The following is a 19,159-nucleotide window of genomic DNA, read 5'->3' on the forward strand; positions in this document are numbered from 1 at the left end:
TCAAGGGAAAATCTTGACTGACAAGTCTGTTAGAATTCTTTGAAGAAATAACAAGAAAGATAGACAAAGGAGAATCAGTTGGTGTTCTGCACTTGGATTTTCAGAAGGTGCCACACATGAGGCTGCTTAACAAGATATGAGCCCATGGTATTACCGGAAAGATTCTCACATGGATAAAGCTGTGGCTGATTGGCAAGAGACAAAGAGTGGATATAAAGGGAGCCTTTTCTGGCTGGCTACTGCTGACTAGTGGTGTTCATCAGGGGTCTGTGTTGGAACCGATTCTTTTTACATTATATGTCAATGATTTGGATGACAGAATTGATGACTTTGTTTCCAGATGATACAAAGATAAGTGAAGGGACAGATAGTTTGGAGGAAGTAGAGAGGCTGCCAAAGGACTTAGACAGATTAGGAGAAAGGGCAAAGAAGTGGCAGATGGAATACAGTGCCTGGAAGTGTATAATCATGCAATTTATAAATGAAAGAGTTAACTATTTTCTAAATGGAGAGAAAATACAAAAATCTGAGGCGCAAAGGGACTTGGAGTCCTTGCGCAGGATTCCCTAAAGGTTAATTTGCAGGTTGAGTCTGTGGTGAGGAAGGCAAATGCAATATCAACATTCATCTAGAATATAAAAGCAAGAATGTAATGTTGAGACTTTATAAAACACGGGCGAGGTCTCACTTGGGAGCATTGTGAGCAGTTTTGGACCCCTCATCTTAGAAAGGCTGTACTGAAACTGAAGAGGGCTCAAAGGAGGTTCTCAAAATTGACTCCAGGATTGAATGGCTTGTCATATGAAGAGCATTTGATGGCTCCGGGCCCATATTCATTAGAATGCAGAAGAATGAGGGACAACCCCATTAGAACCTATCAAATGGTGAAAAACCTTGATAGAGTGGTGGGAGAGTCTAAGATCACAGGAGACAGCTTCAGAATAGAGGGCATCCTTTCAGAGTGGAGATCAGGAGGGATTTCTTTAGCCAGAGAGTGGCGAATTGGTGGAACCCATTGCCACGGGCAGCTGTGGAGGCCAAGTCTCTATGTACAGTTGACTTCAGAAGTTTACATACACCTTAGCCAAATACATTTAAACTCAGGTTTTTCACAATTCCTGACATTTAATCCTAGAAAACATTCCCTGTCTTAGGTCAGTTAGGATCAATACTTTATTTTAAGAATGTGAAATGTCAGAATAATAGTAGAGAATAATTTATTTCAGCTTTTATTTCTTTTATCACTTTCCCAGTGGGTCAGAAGTTTACATACACTTTGTTAGTATTTGGTAGCATTGCTTTTAAATTGATTAACTTGGGTTAAACGTTTTGGGTAGCCTTACACAAGCTTCTCACAGTAAGTTGCTGGAATTTTGTTCCATTCCTCCAGACAGAACTGGTGTAACTGAGTCAGGTTTGTAGGTCTCCTTGCTCGCACACGCTTTTTCAGTTCGGCCCACATTTCTATCGGATCAAGGTCAGGGCTTTGTGATGGCCACTCCAAAGCCTTGACTTTGTTGTCCTTAAGCAATTTTGCCACCACTTTGGAAGTATGCTTGGGGTCATTGACCATTTGGAAGACCCATTTGCAATCGAGCTTTAACTTCCTGGCTGATGTCTTGAGATGTTGTTTCAATATATCCACATAATTTTCCTTCCTCATGATGCCATCTATATTGTGAAGTGCACCAGTCCCTCCTGCAGCAAAGCACCCCCACAACATGATGCTGCCGCCCCCATGCTTCACGGTTGGGATGGTGTTCTTCGGCTTGCAAACCTCACCCTTTTTCCTCCAAACATAACAATGGTCATTATGGCCAAACAGTTCAATTTTTGTTTCATCAGACCAGAGGACATTTCTCCAAAAAGTAAGATCTTTGTCCTCATGTGCACTTGCAAACCGTAGTCTGGCTTTTTTATGGCGGTTCTGGAGCAGTGGCTTCTTCCTTGCAGAGCAGCCTTTCAAGTTATGTTGATATAGGACTCATTTTACTGTAGATATAGATACTTGTCTACCTGTTTCCTCCAGCACCTTCAAAAGGTCCTTTGCTGTTGTTCTGGGATTGATTTGCACTTTTCGCGCCGAAGAACATTCATCTCTAAGAGACAGAATGCATCTCCTTCCTGAGCGGTATGACGGCTGTGCGGTCCCATGGTACTTATACTTGCGTACTATTGTTTGTACAGATGAACGTGGTACCTTCAGGCATTTAGAAATTGCTCCCAAGGATGAACCAGACTTTGACATCATTTTCTGACCTCAATTCGATAGAAAATTTGTGGGCAGAACTGAAAATTGTGTGCGAGCAAGGAGGCCAACAAACCTGACTCAGTTACACCAGTTCTGTCTGGAGGAATGGAACAAAATTCCAGCAACTTACTGTGAGAAGCTTGTGGAAGGCTACCCAAAATGATTGAACCAAGTTAAACAATTTAAAGGCAATGCTACCAAATACTAACAAAGTGTATGTAAACTTCTGACCCACTGGGAAAGTGATGAAAGGAATAAAAGCTGAAATAAATCATTCTCTCTACTATTATTCTGACAATTCACATTCTTAAAATAGTGTTCCTAACTGACCTAAGACAGGGAATGTTTTCTAGGATTAAATGTCAGGAATTGTGAAAAACTGAGTTTAAATGTATTTGGTTAAGGTGTATGTAAACATCTGACTTCAACTGTATATTTAAGGCAGAGGTTGATAAGATTCTTGACTGGTCAGGGCATGAACGGATACGGGGAGAAGGTAGGAAATTGAGTCTGACAGGGGAAATGGATCAGCCATGAAATGGAGGAGCAGATTTGAACGGCCAAATGGCCTCATTCTGCTCCTATATCTTATGGTCTTATGAATGCCAGAGTAGGCTGCAGAGAACAAGTAGTCTACAACGCCCAACTCATATTTTTATATGTATGGAATACTTGGAGGGTCTACTCAGATCATTGAAAACGTGCTGCTACGAACAAATGCCACAGATGAATAGTATTTTTAATAATGAAATAGTACAGACCATTCAATACATCTAAGTTTTAAACACATCACCAACCAAGTGATTGAGGGAGGGTAGGTAGAACACGTTTGGATTTTTAAAGTTATTTGATAAAGTAACACACAAGACTCTTAAATGAACTAAGAACTCATGGCATAATACATCATCATGGAGGAAAGACTGATTAAAGGACAGAAAACAAATAAAGATAATTTTCAGACAGGCACAGTTACTAATAGGAGTAGTACTTGGCTCCCAGTTCCTGCATTTACAAACTACATAAATGACTTGGATGACAAGACACAGTGTATCATATCTAAATCTGCTGACAGAAACCAATAGACACACATTTCATGCAGAGTGTAAGGGACATAGATAAGTTCAATGAATAACTAAACAGCAGAAGGCGTATAATGTGGAAAATTAAGCATCAAAAACAATTATTTGATTAGAATAATCCTAACATCCACTTTGATTGCACTGTAATTTACTAAAACTAAAATTACTGCAAAAGACAAAGTATGCAACATGAATATCAGATTTTTTTTAAGTCAGGGAACTTGACTGTATTCCTAATTTTTAATTTACTACTTCAGCATTCAATGAACTTTGCAACATAATACAGATTTACAATGTCCGAATAATAGCCAGCTCCTCAGACAGGACTGACCAGTAAAGTATTCCATTACCTACTTTATTGCCCATTCTTTAAAGTCTATGATAACTTCTAGGAGGAAGTAGTGTAGAGTGGTGGCAGGCCGCCTCCATAAAACTATTGTCTCCCTCTCCTCTTGATCCTTCAGTTTCCTCTCATTCAATGACAAGAGATCTGAAATAAAAAAGCCATTTTCAAAAACCATCTATCCAAATCAATACATCAATTTTGCAATTTAAAAAATGCCCTGGTAGCATCCAGTTTGATCTTCAATAGCAGAACTGATTTTGAAAACTTAACTTAGACACAAAAAGTTATCAGACATGCAAACCTCTACCAAGAGGTGCTCAAGGATGTTAAGCGAGCATTAACAAAACCTGAATTATCTAATGGTCCCTTGGTATTTGAGTATGTACAAGGTAGGGAAAGGTTTAAAAACTTGATTCTGAAGTGTTGACATACCAAGTGACACTCTTCTCCCACCTTTAGAGAAAGTCAGGAGAACACCCACAGGTCCTCATTTAGTGATCACCAGTGAGCAGCCTTAAGTTCCTGGGCATCAATATCTCAGAGGATTTATATCGGGTCCAACACGTTGATGCAATCATGAACGAACTTTGTTAACAGCTTGAGGAGATTTAATATGTCACTAAAAATTAGCATTCTGACTAGTTGCAGAAGAGTGTGGTATGGTAGACTCAGCCATGTCCATCATTGACACAACCCCTGTCACCATCAAGGACATGGTCCTGAAACTGTGACTCAAGATGGTAGCTTCCTTTACCAAGGACCATCACCATTAATCATGAACCCATTAACACTTCCATCACTCTTTTTTTGCACTATTCATTTAGTTTGGAATCTATAGCAATTTCATGTCTTTGCACTACACTGCTGCCTTAAAACAAATTTCAAGTTGTACAAGACAGTAATAATTATAAGACTGTACATGACTGCAATTTGAGAGGGAGAAGCACAAGTCACATGTATCAGTATTGCAGTGGAATAAAGGGAATTACAGAGGCATGAGAGGAGCTTGACCAGATGGGTTAGAGGGAGATACTAGCCGGGATGACGGCAGAGCAGAGGTGGCTGCAGTTTCTGGGAATAGTTCACAAGGCACAGGATAGCTATGTCCCACAGAAGTCACAGTTCTCAAATGGCAGGGCTAAGCAACCATGCTTGACAAGGAAAGTGAAGGACTTCAAAAGCCAAGGAAAGGGCATCGAGGGACGACTGTGCAAGCATGTGAATGTCAGCGAGTTAGACTAGTGCGAAGAGTTTAAAAGGAGACAGAGTTTTCTTCGGCAGTTTGACAAAGGGATGACTGTGCAAGCATGTGGACGTCAGCACGAGGAGTTTAAAAGAAGACAGTTTTATAGAGCGGGCGACAGGGTAGAGGTAGATAGAGTAGGAGGGCTTTGGCTCAATGGGGCTTCAGTGATAACGGGTTGAGGTGAGGTAGGTTACCTGTGAAGAATAGTAACAGGAAGTATGTCTGTGAGGCTGGTGTTCTGTACTGGGAGTCAGATGTGGGATGTCTGGTAGACTCCCAGCCTCCTGGACAGCCACATCTGTGCCAGGTGCGTCGAGCTGCAGCTCCTTAGGGACCAGGTTAGGGAACTGGAAATACAGCTTGATGACTTTTGTCATCAGTGAAAGTGAAGTGGTGATAGAGAGGAGCTATAGGCAAGTAGTCACACTGGGGCCTCAAGAGACAGATAAGTGGGTAAAAGTCAGGAGAGGGAAGGGAAGTCAAATAATAGAGAGTAGCTGTGGCTGTCCCCCTTAACAATAAGTACTCCTGTTTGAGTACGGTTGGGGGGCGATGGTCTACCTGGGGGAAGCAACAGTGGCCGTACCTTTGGCACAGAGTCTGGCCCTGTGGCTCAGAAGGGTAGGGAAAGGAAGAGGATGGCAGCAGTGATAGGGAACTCTATAGTTAAGGGGTCAGACAGGCGATTCTGTGGACGCAGGAAAGAAACACGGATGGTAGTTTGCCTCCCAGGTGCCAGGGTCCAGGATGTTTCTAATTGTGTCCACGATATCCTGAAATGGGAAGATGAACAGCTAGAGGTCGTGGTACATACTGGTACCAGTAACATGGGTAGGAAAAGGGAGGAGGACCTGAAAACAGACTACAGGGAGTTAGGAAGGAAATTGAGAAGCACGACCTCAAAAGGTAGTAATCTCAGGATTACTGCCTGTGCCACACAACAGTGAGTATTGGAAAAGAGAGAGGTAGAAGATAAATGCATGGCTGAGGGATTACAGCAGGGGGCAGGGATTCAGATTTCTGGATCATTGGGACCTCTTTTGGGGCAGGGGTGATCTATACAAAAAGGACAGGGAGCACTTGAATCCCAGGGGGACCAATATTCTGGCAGGGAGGTTTGCTAAGGCTATTGGGGAAAGTTTAAACTAGAATTGCTGGGGGGGTGGGAACCAAACTGACAAGTCAGGAAGGGGTTGTTGGCTCACAAATAGAGAAAGCTTGGAGACAGTACGAGAGGGAGGATAGGTAGGTGATAGAGAAGGGACACGCTCAGACCGACGGCTTTAGATGTGTCTATTTTAATGCAAGGAGTATTATGAACAAAGCAGATGAGCTTAGAGCGTGGATCAGTACTTGGAGCTATGATGTTGTGGCCATGACAGAGACGTAGATGGCTCAGGGGCAGGAAGGGAGGCAGAGGTGGGGTGTGGCACTGCTGATCAGAGACAAGGGATCAATGACTCTACTGGGGGTGTGTGTGTGTATATATAAATATATAAAAAGAGAGTGAGAGAGAGAGATAGATTCTGGAATGGTGCAACAATAACAGGGTTGTCATTGTGGGAGATTTTAAGTTCCCAAATATTGATTGGCATCTCCCTAGAACAAGGGGTTTAGATGGGGTGGAGTTTGTTAGGTGTGTTCAGGAAGGTTTCCTGACACAATATGTAGATAAGCCTACAAGAGCAGAGGCTGTACTTGATCTGGTATAGGGAAATGAAACTGGTCAGGTGTCAGGTCTCTCAATGGGAGAGCACTCTGGAGATAGTGATCACAATTCTATCTCCTTTACCATAGCATTGGAGAGGGTTAGCAACAGACAAATTAGGAAAGTGTTTAATTGGAGTAAGGGGAAATATGAGGCTATCAGGGCAGGAACTTGGAAACGAATTGGGAACAGATGTTCTCAGGGAAAGATATGGTGGAAATGTGGCAAATATTCAGGGGATATTTGCATGGCACTTTGCATAGGTATGTTCCAATGTGACAGGGAAAGGATGGTAGGGTACAGGAACCATAGTGTACAAAGGCTGTTGAAAATGTAGTCAAGAAGAAAAGAAAAGCTTATGAAAGGTTCAAAAAACTAGGTAATGATAGAGATCTAGAAGATTATAAGGCTTGCAGGAAGGAGCTTAAGAATGAAATTAGGACAGCCAGAAGGGACCATGAGAAGGCCTTGACGAGCAGGATTAAGGAAAACCCCAAGGCATTCTACAATTATGTGACGAGCAAAAGGATAAGATGTAAGAGAATAGGACCAATCAAGCGTGACAGTGGAAAAGTGTGCATGGAACCGGAGGAGATAGCAGATTTGCTTGTACTTACTATGGAAAAGGATCTTGGCGATTGCAAGGATGAATTACAGAGGATTGAAAAGCTTAAGCATATAGACATTAAGAAAAAGCATATGCTGGAGCTTTTGGAAAGCATCAAGTTGGATAAGTCTCCAGGACTGGATGAGATGTACTCCAGGCTACTGCGGGAGGCGAGGGAGGAGATTGCTGAGCCTCTGGCAATGATCTTTGCATCGTCAATGGGGACGGAAAAGGTTCTGGAGGGTAGCAGATATTTTTCCCTTATTCAAGAAAGGGAGTAGAGATAGCCCAGGAAATTACAGACCAGTGAGTCTTACTTCAGTGGTTGGTAAGTTGATAGAAAAGATCCCGAGAGGCAGGATTTATGACCATTCGGACAGGCATAATATGATTAGGAATAGTCAGCAAGGCTTTGTTAAACGTTGATGAAGGTAGAGTAGTAGATGTAGTATATAAATGCCTTGCTGAAATCCATATAAGGTAGCCCATGCAAGGCTTATTGAGAAAGTAAGGAGGCATGGGATCCAAGGGGACCTTGCTTTGTGGACCCAGAACTGGCTTGCCCACAGAAGGCAAAGAGTGGTTGCAGACGGGTCATATCTGCATGGAGGTGGGTGACCAGTGGTGTGCCTCAGGGATCTGTTCTGGGACCCCTTCTCTTTGTGATTTTTTATAAATGACCTAGATGAGGAAGTGGAGGGATGGGTTAGTACATTTGCTGATGACACAAAGGTTGGGGGTGTTGTAGATAGTGTGGAAGGCTGTCAGAGGTTATAGCAGTACATTAATAGGATGCAAAACTGGGCTGAGAAGTGGCAGATGGAGTTCAACCCAGATAAGTGTGAAGTGGTTCATTTTGGAAGGTCCAATATGATGGCAGAATATAGTATTAATGGTAAGACTCTTGGCAGTGTGGAGGATCAGAGGGAACTTGAGGTCAGAATCCACAGGACACTCAAAGCTGCTGCGCAGGCTGACTCCGTAGTTAAGGCGGCATGAGGTGCATTGGCCTTCATCAACTGTGGGATTGAGTTTAAGAGCCAAAAAATAATGTTACAGCTATATAGGACTCTGGTCAGATCCTACTTGTAGTACTGTGCTCAGTTCTGGTCACCTTACTACAGGAAGAATGTGGAAACTATAGAAAGGGTGCAGAGGAGATTTACAAGGATGTTGCCTGGATTGAGGAGCATGCCTTATGAGAATAGGTTGAGTGAACTTGGCCTTTTCTCCTTGGAGCGACGGAGGACGAGAGGTGACCTGATAGAGGTATATAAGATGATGAGAGGCATTGATTGTGTGGATCGTCAGAGGCTTTTTCTCAGGGCTGAAATGGCTAACACGAGAAGGCACAGTTTTAAGGTACTTGGAAGTAAGTACAGAGGGGATGTCAGGGGCAAGTTGTTTTTTTTTTTAAAAAAACGCAGACAGTGGTGAATGTGTGGAACAGGCTGCCGGGAACTGTGGTGGTGGTCAATACGATAGGGTCTTTTAAGACGCTCCTGGATAAATACATGGAGCTTAGAAAAACAGGGGACTACGGGTAACCCTAGGTAATTTCTAAAGTACGTACGTGCTCGGCAGAGCATTGTGAGCCGAAGGGCCTGTATTGTGCTGTAGGTTTTCTATGTTTCTGTGTTTCATACTAGGTAGCAAAAGCGAGTGGGAAGTTGGATGATTGGGAATTTTTAAAATCCAACAAAAGGCAACTAAAACAGCTATAAGAAGGGAAAAGATGAAATATGAGGGCAGACTAGCCAATAATATAAAGCAGGATACTAAAATGTTTTTAGTTATACAAAGAAATAAGAGGGAGGTGAGAGTTGATATTGGACCACTGGAAAATTATGCTGGTAAGGAAGCAATGGGGGACAAAGAAATGGCAGATGAACTTAATGAGTACTTAGTATCAGTTATTACTGTGGAATACATGAGCAGAGGTCCATGAGTGTCAGGGAGCAGGAATGAGTGCTATTGCTATTACAAAGGGAAAAGTGCCAGGCAAATTCAAAGGTCTTAAGGTGGATAAGTCACCTGGGCCAGATGGACTACATCCTAGAGTCCTGACAGAGGTTTCTGAAGAGATAACGGATGCACTGGTCATGATCTTTCCAGGATCACTTGATCCTGGCATGGTCCCGGAGGACTGGAAAATTGCAAATGTCATTCCACTCTTTAAGGAAGGAAGGCAAAATAAAGGAAATTGTAGGCCAGTTAATCTAACCTCAGTGGTTGGGAAAGTGTTGGACTCTATTAAGGGATAAGGTTTTGGGGTACTTCAAGACTAATGATAAAATATGTCAAAGTCAGCATGGTTTCTGTAAAGGGAAATCTTGCCTGACAAATCCATTAGAGTTCGTCGAGGAAGTAACAAGCAGGGTGGACAAAGGAGAGGCAGTAGATGTCATTTACCTGGATTTTAAAAGGCATTTGATAAGGTTCCACACGAGGCTGTTTTGCAAGATAAAATCCTATGGCATTACAGGAAAGATACTGGAATGGATAGAGGAATGACTGACAACCAGGAGGTAGCAAGTGGGAACAAAAAGGGACTTCTCTAGTTGGCTGCCAGTGACTAGTGGTGTTCCTCAGGGGTCAGTATTGGGTTGGGAAATGTATGATAATGCATTTTGGTAAAAGGAACAATAGTACAGACTATCTAAATGGAGAGAAAATTCAAACATCAAGAGGTGCAGAGGGACTTAGCAGTCCTTGTGCAAGACTCCCAGGTTAATTTACAGGTCGAGTCTGTGGTAAAGATGGCAAATGCAATGTTGGCATTTATTTCAAGGGGAATAGAATATAAAAACAAGGAAATAATGCTGAAGTTTGACAAGACACTAGTCAGGCCACCCTTAGAGTGTTGTCAACAGTTTTGGGTCCATATCTCAGAAAGGGTATGTTGTCATTGGAGAAAGTCCAGAGGAGGTTGACGAGGATGATTCCAGAAATGAAGGGGTTAACACGAGAAGTGTATGGCAGCTTTGGGTCTGTATTCACTGAAATTTAGAAGAACGTGGGGGGAGATAGGGGGATCTCATTGAAACCAACTGAATGTTGAAAGGACTAGATAAGGCAGATGTAGAGAGGACATCTCCTATGGTGGGGGTATCCAGAGCCAGAGGGCACAGCCTCCAAATTGAAGGGAGGCCTTTTAGAACAGAAGTAAAGAGGAATTTTTTTTTTTTTAGCCAGAGAGTAGTGAATCTGTGGAATGCTCTGCCACAGACTGCGGTGGAAGCCAAGTCCATGGGTATATTTAAAGCAGAAGTTGATAGTTTCCTGATTGGTCAGGGCATCAAAGGATATGGAGAGAAGGCAGGTGTATGGGGTTGAGGGGGATCCGGGGATCAGACATGTTGGAATGATGGAGCAGATTCGAAGGGCTGAATGGCCTTATTCGGCTCCTATGTTTTATGGTCTTATAATAAATCTGATTCCGATTTATCTCTGCCAATATACAAATGATGAAATTTCAGTAGGATCACTAATTTGGACCTTTAAACTAAATTAATGAATCAGAAAAGTACTCTTGCTTTTAATTATATTGTAGAAGTACAAGCAAAGTTGTCAGGTTCTAAGGAGATGGACTCTGCATACTGTATCATGTTACAACCCGCAAATCAAAGCTTGCTGGAACATGTTGCCTTAGATATAGAAATCTACAAAATCACCTAGCAAGATATTTTAAAATCAGTTTCCACTGGGAGGTGACTCAATCACTAGGACAAAAAGAAAGGGAATATCATTGGATCAACAGAATTACTGCTAGGGTCTAATTTATCATTTGCTTAAGCTGAACAAATAAAAGAGTGGGAACTGGTAAGGACAAATGGGGAGTGGCAAAACATGACCACTGAGGAAACTTTCATCTATTTCTCTAAAGTGATCATCACCTTCAAAACAAGAGCAAAGTTTTAAAAACATACTGCAGGTAAAATCTTTGCACATACACGGATAGGGCAGTGAAAATTACATTTTTTTAAAGCTGCATCTGTAGCTCCAGAGGGATTGACTGACCTGTGAAATTACCATTCTGCTGCTCTTTCTGCATTCTTAAGCGGTGATGCTTGGATTCACTTTCTGCCATTTTATAAATTTCCTCCACACCTTGTGATTCTGTTCAAACAAATGAGAATCAAATTCAAACTATGCAGCGGATAGTATTTTCTCCAAAACTGCAAGAAAGTTGTAGAAAAGTGCCCCAGACTAGGCTAGAGAGTAAGAAATTCTATTTTACACATGCACAGAGCAACGCAAGAAACAAAACTTTTTAATCAATAGAGGTAAAATTCCTCAAAACATTTTTTTGAACATAGAATAGTACAGCACAGTACAGGCCCTTCGGCCCACAATGTTGTGCCGACCCTCAAACCCTGCCTCCCATATAAGCCCCCACCTTAGATTCCTCCATATTCCTCCACATTCAAGAACAACTGAGTAAGACAAATGGAAGATGTCAAGATATCTGGATATTATATTGAAAGCATGTCAAGCTACATAATGCTTAGCTAAATAAACCTAAAGTAAATTTAATAATTCATTTGAATTTCTATGTGCCAACTTGCTGTACAACACTTGCAACTTTCATGCTAAAGTATGTTTTACAATCTCAGCGAAAGGATTCCCACAGTGCTTATACTATTTAAAATTTTCTGTGTAATCACAACTCTAACTTTGCAAGTGACAAAAGCAATTTCAGTTTGATACAGATGGGTTTCATAAAGATCTGAAAATACATTTTTTCACTAAATTTTGTAGCCTAACTAATTTATGATCTTTTACAATTATCAATTTATTAGTTTAAAAAAAATCAATAACGTAAAGGACAAAGAGTCTGCAGATAATGCAACTGAGAAGAAAAACCTGGAAGAACTCAGCAGCAGTGGAGGGTTTGAAATGACATAACCCCCAACAAAGCTAAATCTTGTAATATAGGGGACAGAGCTTTGCTTCCAGATGAGCTCAATGCCTTCTATGCTTGCTTTGACCACCAAAACAGGGAGGAACCAGCACACACCGTGTAGTACCTGGCCAAGTACTGAGGACCTGTGCCGACCAACTCCTTGGTGTACTCATGGATTTGTCCAACCTCTCGCTTCAGCAATTTGTGGTATCCACCTGCTTCAAGTACGTTTCAATCATACCAGTGCACAACAGTGTGGTACCCTGTCTAAATGACTACCGCCCAATGGCACTTACATCCACAGTGATGAAGTGTTTTGAGAGGCTGGTGTTGGAGCACATCAGCTCCTGTCTGAATGGCGATTTGGATCCGCACCAGTTTGCTTACCAAAGCAATGGGTCTACAGCGGATGCTATCTCATTGGCTCTTCACACAACCCTGGAGCATCTGGACAGCAAGGATGCGCTTTAACAATTACAGCTCAGCATTTAGCACCATTATCTTCTCAAAACTAATCAGTAAACTCCAAGACCTGGGCCTCAATAACCCCTTGCGCAATTGGACCCTGGATTTCCTCACCTGTTGACCCCAGTCAGTTCGGAATTGGCAAGAACATCTCCTCTACAATCTCCATCAGCACAGGAGCACCACGGGAATGTGTACCTAGCCACCTGCTCTACTCACTTTACACCTATGACTGTGTGTCTAAGTACAGCTCCAACATCATATACAAGTTTGCTGACGCCACACTGTTGTAGACTATATCAAAGGGGTGATGAATCAGCATACAGGAGAGAGATTGAAAACTTGGCTGAGTGGTGCAACAACAACCACCTCTCAATGTCAATATGACCAAGGAACTGACTGTAGACTTCAGAAGAGGGAAACCAGAGGTCTATGAGCCAGTAAGCATCAAAAGATCAGAGGTGGAGAGGGTCAATAACTTTAAATTCCTGGGTGTCACCATCTCAGAGGGCCTGCCCTGGACCCATCATATAAATATTATCACAAAGAAAGCACAACAGCACCTCAACATTCTCAGGAATCTGTGCTCCCAACAAGTAGAAGGTACTCAGGACTCATACCACCAAGTTCAAGAATAGTTACTACCCCTCAATCATCAGGCTCTTGAACAAAAGGGGTTAGCTACACTCATTTAAGAATGCTTATATTGTGATTTCATGCCGTTATTTATTGCTATTTATTTATACCTGCATTTGCAGTTTATTCAAGTACTGTTCTATAAATTTGCTAAGTATGCCTGCAAAAAAGGAATCTCAGGGTTGAACTTGGTGACGTGACATGTACTCTGACAATAAATTTTACTTTGAACTTAAGTGTTGCATTTTAGAAAGTTAAAACAGTGCAAGACTCTCAGAGAATGTTATTGAACAGAAATGCAGAGACACAAGTACCCCTCTACTACATTAAGACATTTCTTTAAACCCAGCATACTGATCACAGATTTGGCCATCTACTTTATTCTTATATTACTGGGTTGTTAGGTACATGTCTGTGCAAATAGAGATGCCCTAAATAATTGTTATGGGATGGAATTAAAGGGAACACATGCTCAGGATAAAGCTGTAAATGAAGAGGTCTTTCTTTCACTGAGCACTGACAGAGTCTCCGTCTCCAATGGGTTGCCTTTAAGAAAGAAATGTTTCAGTTAAAGTTGAGACACGTTCTCTCAAGGACAAATGAATAATCCACAGCCTGCCCTCTGGATGACAAAAGAGAGATGAAGATAAAACAAAAATACTGAATATAGCATGCATCGGGTTGTAAATACCAATGAGAATCAGAATGACTACCAACATATTCTAAGAGGAAGTAAAGATTAAAACGAGAGGAACAGATATTTGAGAAAATGTTCACTGTTAACAAATAGAAATCCAATGTGTTCCACAGATACATAATTAACAAAAGTAGAGCCTGGAACAGAATTATACTTTTGCATGGGATACCAAGGATACATTTAAGGCACTAAATCAGTACTTTAGATCAGTCTTCACTGGGGAGGAGGGTGCTTTCAAAGTAATAATGAAAAAGGAGATTAAAAATTGATAACATGGAAGTATTAGAAAAGTAGGCCTTAAATCTAAAACAGGACCAACTGTGCTGCTGCAAAACTTTGTGATATATGTCAGTGACATTAAAGTTGATTTGATTCTGCATCCCAGAATTTTTGGGGACATGCAGGAGGCAATTGCAGGGCAAGTGCCCGTAACCTTTTAATATTCTTTGGCGCAGGGTTATACCAGAGAACTAGAAAGCAAATGTCATTCCTGTGCCAAAAAAAAAGAGTAAAGCTAGTTATTCCAGTATCCTTAACCTCAGTGGCAAGAGATTGGTGGGAAATTCATACTTAAATATGCCATTTACTGGCCTTTGTAGCTAGCCATCCTGCTTTAAAATTAGCTTAACAGGCAGTAGACATATCTTAAAGCTGATCTGTTGCAAAACCTGCATTTTCACATGTACTTAGATGTGCAGATAATTTACTGACTTGCAGAGTAATCATTATGCTTCATCAATATCTTGCTTTCACACTAAGGCATTGCTGCTTTCTGTATAAAATGACAATTTTCTTTCTGGAAAGAGTAAATACAACCCAAAATATCAAGAGGCATTTAATGGCAACCTCAGCAAATATTTATACAACTGTAACATAATGCCCTAGATCTTATACTCACTGCCAACTGTTGGTCCATGCATGTACTTAATCAGGCCCTGGGGATTTATCCACCTTAATGCCCTGTAAGGTTGTAACATCCTCCGCCTTGATAACATGAATATTCTCCAGAATATCTCCACTTACTTCCTTTATCTTTAGAGCAAGCGTGATTTTTTCCCCACTCAGTAAACGCCAATGAGATCTATTCCATAAAATTCCCAGGCATATCCGGTAGCTCAAGACAAAAAGGGTCCTGCTATTCTCTGAGGGGCCCTGCTCTATCTCTGGGTACAGACAGTGGATAGAGAGGAATATCTTCACTGCCAGAGATTAGGAACTAGGTGGGCACAATCAAAAAAAACAGAGAAAGAACTATGGTGATTGAAATTCTATACCCTACCACTTCCAAACAAATGGTAATGTATGGAATATACTTCCAGGTTTACGGGTGGAGGGAGATTCAACCATGTTGAAAGGGAGCTGGATAGATTTCAGAAAGACGTTGCAGGTCTGTGGGAGGATGGAACAGTGGAACTAACTGAACTGGACTCACTGGATGTAATGATCTCATTTCATGATACAGGTATCTGCACATTCTATTTTTGATCTTGGGCTTCAGAAATTAGCTCTGACCCCAAGATAACATTTTTTGCATAAACCAAAAAATTCTATACAAAATTAACAGTTACAATTCCCCATTTCATAAAACTTACATTTCTAATGCAATTTTGTTGTGCTTTGAATGGTCAAAACTAATGAAAGGAACTACAAAAAATAGTCCTAGCCTCTGGCTAGGATCTTTATGTCCTCGTTGTCCACGGGAATGGCACCGGAGGATTGGAGGGAGGCAAATGTTGTTCCCTTGTTCAAAAAAGATAGTTGGGGTAGTCCGGGTAATTATAGACCAGTGAGCCTTATGTCTGTGGTGGGAAAGCTGTTGGAAAAGATTCTTAGAGATAGGATCTATGAGCACTTAGAGAATCATGGTCTGATCAGGGACAGTCAGCATGGCTTTGTGAAGGGCAGATCGTGTCTAACAAGCCTGATAGAGTTCTTTGAGGAGGTGACAAGGCATATAGATGACGATAGTGCAGTAGATGTGATCTACATGGGTTTTAGTAAGACATTTGACAAGGTTCCACATGGTAGGCTTATTCAGAAAGTCAGAAGGCATGGGATCCAGGAAAGTTTGGCCAGGTGGATTCAGAATTGGCTTGCAGAAGGCAGAGGGTCGTGGTGGAGGGAGTACATTCAGATTGGAGGATTGTGACTAGTGGTGTCCCACAAGGATCTGTTCTGGGACCTCTACTTTTCGTGATTTGTTTTAACGACCTGGATGTGGGAGTAGAAGGGTGGGTTGGCAAGTTGCAGATAACACAAAGGTTGGTGGTGTTGTATAGTGTAGAGGATTGTCGAAGATTGCAGAGGGACATTGATAGGATGCAGAAGTGGGCTGAGAAGTGGCAGATGGAGTTCAACCTGGAGAAGTGCAAGGTGGTACACTTTGGAAGGACAAACTCCAAGGCAGAGTACAAAGTAAATGGCAGGATACTTGGTAGTGTGGAGGAGCAGAGGGATCTGGGGGTACATGTCCACAGATCACTGAAAGTTGACTCACAGGTAGATAGGGTAGTTAAGAAAGCTTATAGGGTGTTAGCTTTCATAAGTCAAGGGATAGAGTTTAAGGGTCGTGATGTAACGATGCAGCTCTATAAAACTCTGGGTAGGCCACACTTGGAGTACTGTATCCAGTTCTGGTCGCCTCACTATAGGAAGGATGTGGAAGCATTGGAAAGGGTACAGAGGAGATTTACCAGGACGCTGCCTGGTTTAGAAAGTATGCATTATGATCAGAGATTAAGGGAGCTAGGGCTTTTCTTTTTGGAGAGAAAGAGGATGAGAGGAGACATGATAGAGGTGTACAAGATAATAAGAGGAATAGATAGAGTGGATAGCCAGCGCCTCTTCCCCAGGGCACCACTGCTCAATACAAGGGGACATGGCTTTAAGGTAAGGGGTGGTAAGTTCAAGGGGGATATTAGAGGAAGGTTTTTTACTCAGAGAGTGGTTGGTGCGAGGAATGCACTGCCTGAGTCAGTGGCAGAGGCAGATACACTTGTGAAGTTTAAGAGACTACTAGACAGGTATATGGAGGAATTTAAGGTGGGGGGTTATATGGGAGGCAAGGTTTGAGGGTCAGCACAACATTGTGGGCTGAAAGGCCTGTAATATGCCGTACTATTCCATGTTCTATCTATGTCTCCCGATGGTTGAATGGTTGCAGAAAATTCAGAACTGATGTGTTTCAGATGAAAATCTAGGCTCAAATAGGAGAACCTCTGGATGATCCCAAAGTCATCACTTGTACAAACATTTAAAAATTCATGTGCTCAGTGCTCCCAGTGTGGCCAAGCATATATGCTCCATCCACCAGAACAAGCAGCCATCTATTTTAATTCCCCTTCTGATTACCAATCTGATATGTCCATCCATGGCCTCCTCCACTGTCACGATGAGGTCACACTTTAAATTGGAGGAACAACACCTCATACTCTGTTTGGGTAGCCTCCAACCTGACGGCATGAACATCAATTTCTCAAACTTCTGGTAATGCCTCACAACAACCCCCCCCCCATCCTTTCCATTTCCCATCCCCTTTTCCCTCTCTCACCTCATCTCCTTGCCCAGCCATCACCTCCCTCTGGTGCTCCTCCCCCCTTTTTTCCTTCTTCCATAGCCTTCTGCCTCTTTCACCAATCATCTTCCCAGCTCTTTACTTCATCCCTCCCCTTCCAGGTTTCACCCATTACCTGGTGGTTCTCTCTCCCCTCCCCCCACCTTTTAAATCTACTCTTCAGCTTTTTTTTTCCCTCCAGTCCTGCCGAAGGGTTTCAGCCCAAAACATCAACTGTACTTTTTTTCCATAGATGCTGCCTGGCCTGCTGAGTTCCACCAGCATTTCACGTCTGTTGAACAAATTCATGTTTGCCACTTGCTAAGCAAACAGAGTAGATAAGTCTATTGCAGCGGTCTCCAACCACCGGGCCGCAAGGCAAGTGCTACCGGGCTGCGAGGAAATGATATGACTTGGCGATATGAGTCAGCTGCACCTTTCCTCATTCCCTGTCACGCACACTGTTGAGCTTGAATGCACGCGAAGTCATTACCCGCGCGTCGTCCACGTCAGCGCGAGAAGAAGATCAACTCCTCGAGTTTGCAAATCACGGCGGGTTGAAAATTATGTTTGCCATAACATCTCTGCCGGCATTCTGGATCAAAGTCAAGGGCAAATATCCTGAGATAGCCACGGAAGCACTGAAAACGTTGCTTCCATTTCCAACTTATCTCTGCGATGAATGTAACAAAAACTAAATTGCGGAATAGACTGGACATAAGGAACCCATTTGAGTATCGCTGTCTCCCATCACCCCTCGATGGGGCCGTCTTGTTGCAGGAAAACAAGCCCAGGGCTCCCACTGATTCAGCGATATTGGTGTATTGCAATGATTTTATATGTTCATTAGGGGAAAATATGCGCTGTGTTTAATATCCAAACGTTGCCCTTCTAGTCCGTGCCGAACGCTACTCTCACCAAGTCCCACCGCCCTGCACTCACCCCATAACTCCCCATTCCTTTCCGTCTATATACCTATCCAATTTAACTTTAAATGATAATATCAAACCTGCTTCTGCCACTTCTACTAGGAGTTCGTTCAACATGTATTTCAAGCTCCCCCGTCCTCCCCTGATAATTGACTTATCGCTATATTCATGCGAGGAAAATATGCGCTGTGTATTTAATATTAAATTCATTAGATAAACCCTTTTAGAAACGAAACTGAGTGTATTAGCCACTTATCACCGATATTCCGGTCGTGATTAACAGCACCCCACTCCCGAACAGAATCGCCAAAAATGCTTTGTAGCAAAAAACGACACGTGCACGCATACGCAAGTCACGCATGCGCACTGGAGCCCGCGCAAGGCTTCATGGTCATTGTAGTCTTATCGGGGTAAACACAACGTATTTGACTGCTGCTGTACTCTTGTCCATTGGCAACCATCCCCCCACCCCCCGGTCGGCCGGTCCGCAAGAATATTGTCAATATGAAACTGGTCCGCACTGCGAAAAAGGTTGGGGACCCCGGTCTATTGTAAAGATCATAAAAATGCCATTATATTTAGATCCATTGTGTGGCAATAACAACAAACAGTAACAAACAATGACCTGCTTTTTTCTTGCTTGGCATCAGGAGATTTCACCAGTCTACACCATTCCTGATTTATAACAACCATAACTAAAGTGTCAAGTTTCCTTGTGAGTGATATTTTTGCCTCT

General features: G+C 42.3%; 1 protein-coding gene across 1 annotated transcript in view; it reads right to left on the reverse strand.

The window, feature by feature from the left end:
- The window catches only part of vmp1 (vacuole membrane protein 1), a 182,757-nt gene that overhangs the window by 131,966 nt on the left and 31,632 nt on the right, over window positions 1–19,159 (reverse strand). The window contains exons 2-3 of the mRNA XM_072243335.1: window positions 11,258–11,356; window positions 3,685–3,820 (exon numbers count right to left, since the gene is read on the reverse strand). Coding sequence (XP_072099436.1) covers window positions 3,685–3,820; window positions 11,258–11,327 — 206 coding nt within the window. The 5' untranslated portion in view covers window positions 11,328–11,356. The remainder of the gene's footprint in view (window positions 1–3,684; window positions 3,821–11,257; window positions 11,357–19,159) is intronic.

Source organism: Mobula birostris, chromosome 25 (genome assembly GCF_030028105.1).
Source record: "Mobula birostris isolate sMobBir1 chromosome 25, sMobBir1.hap1, whole genome shotgun sequence".
Lineage (NCBI taxonomy): Eukaryota > Metazoa > Chordata > Chondrichthyes > Myliobatiformes > Myliobatidae > Mobula > Mobula birostris.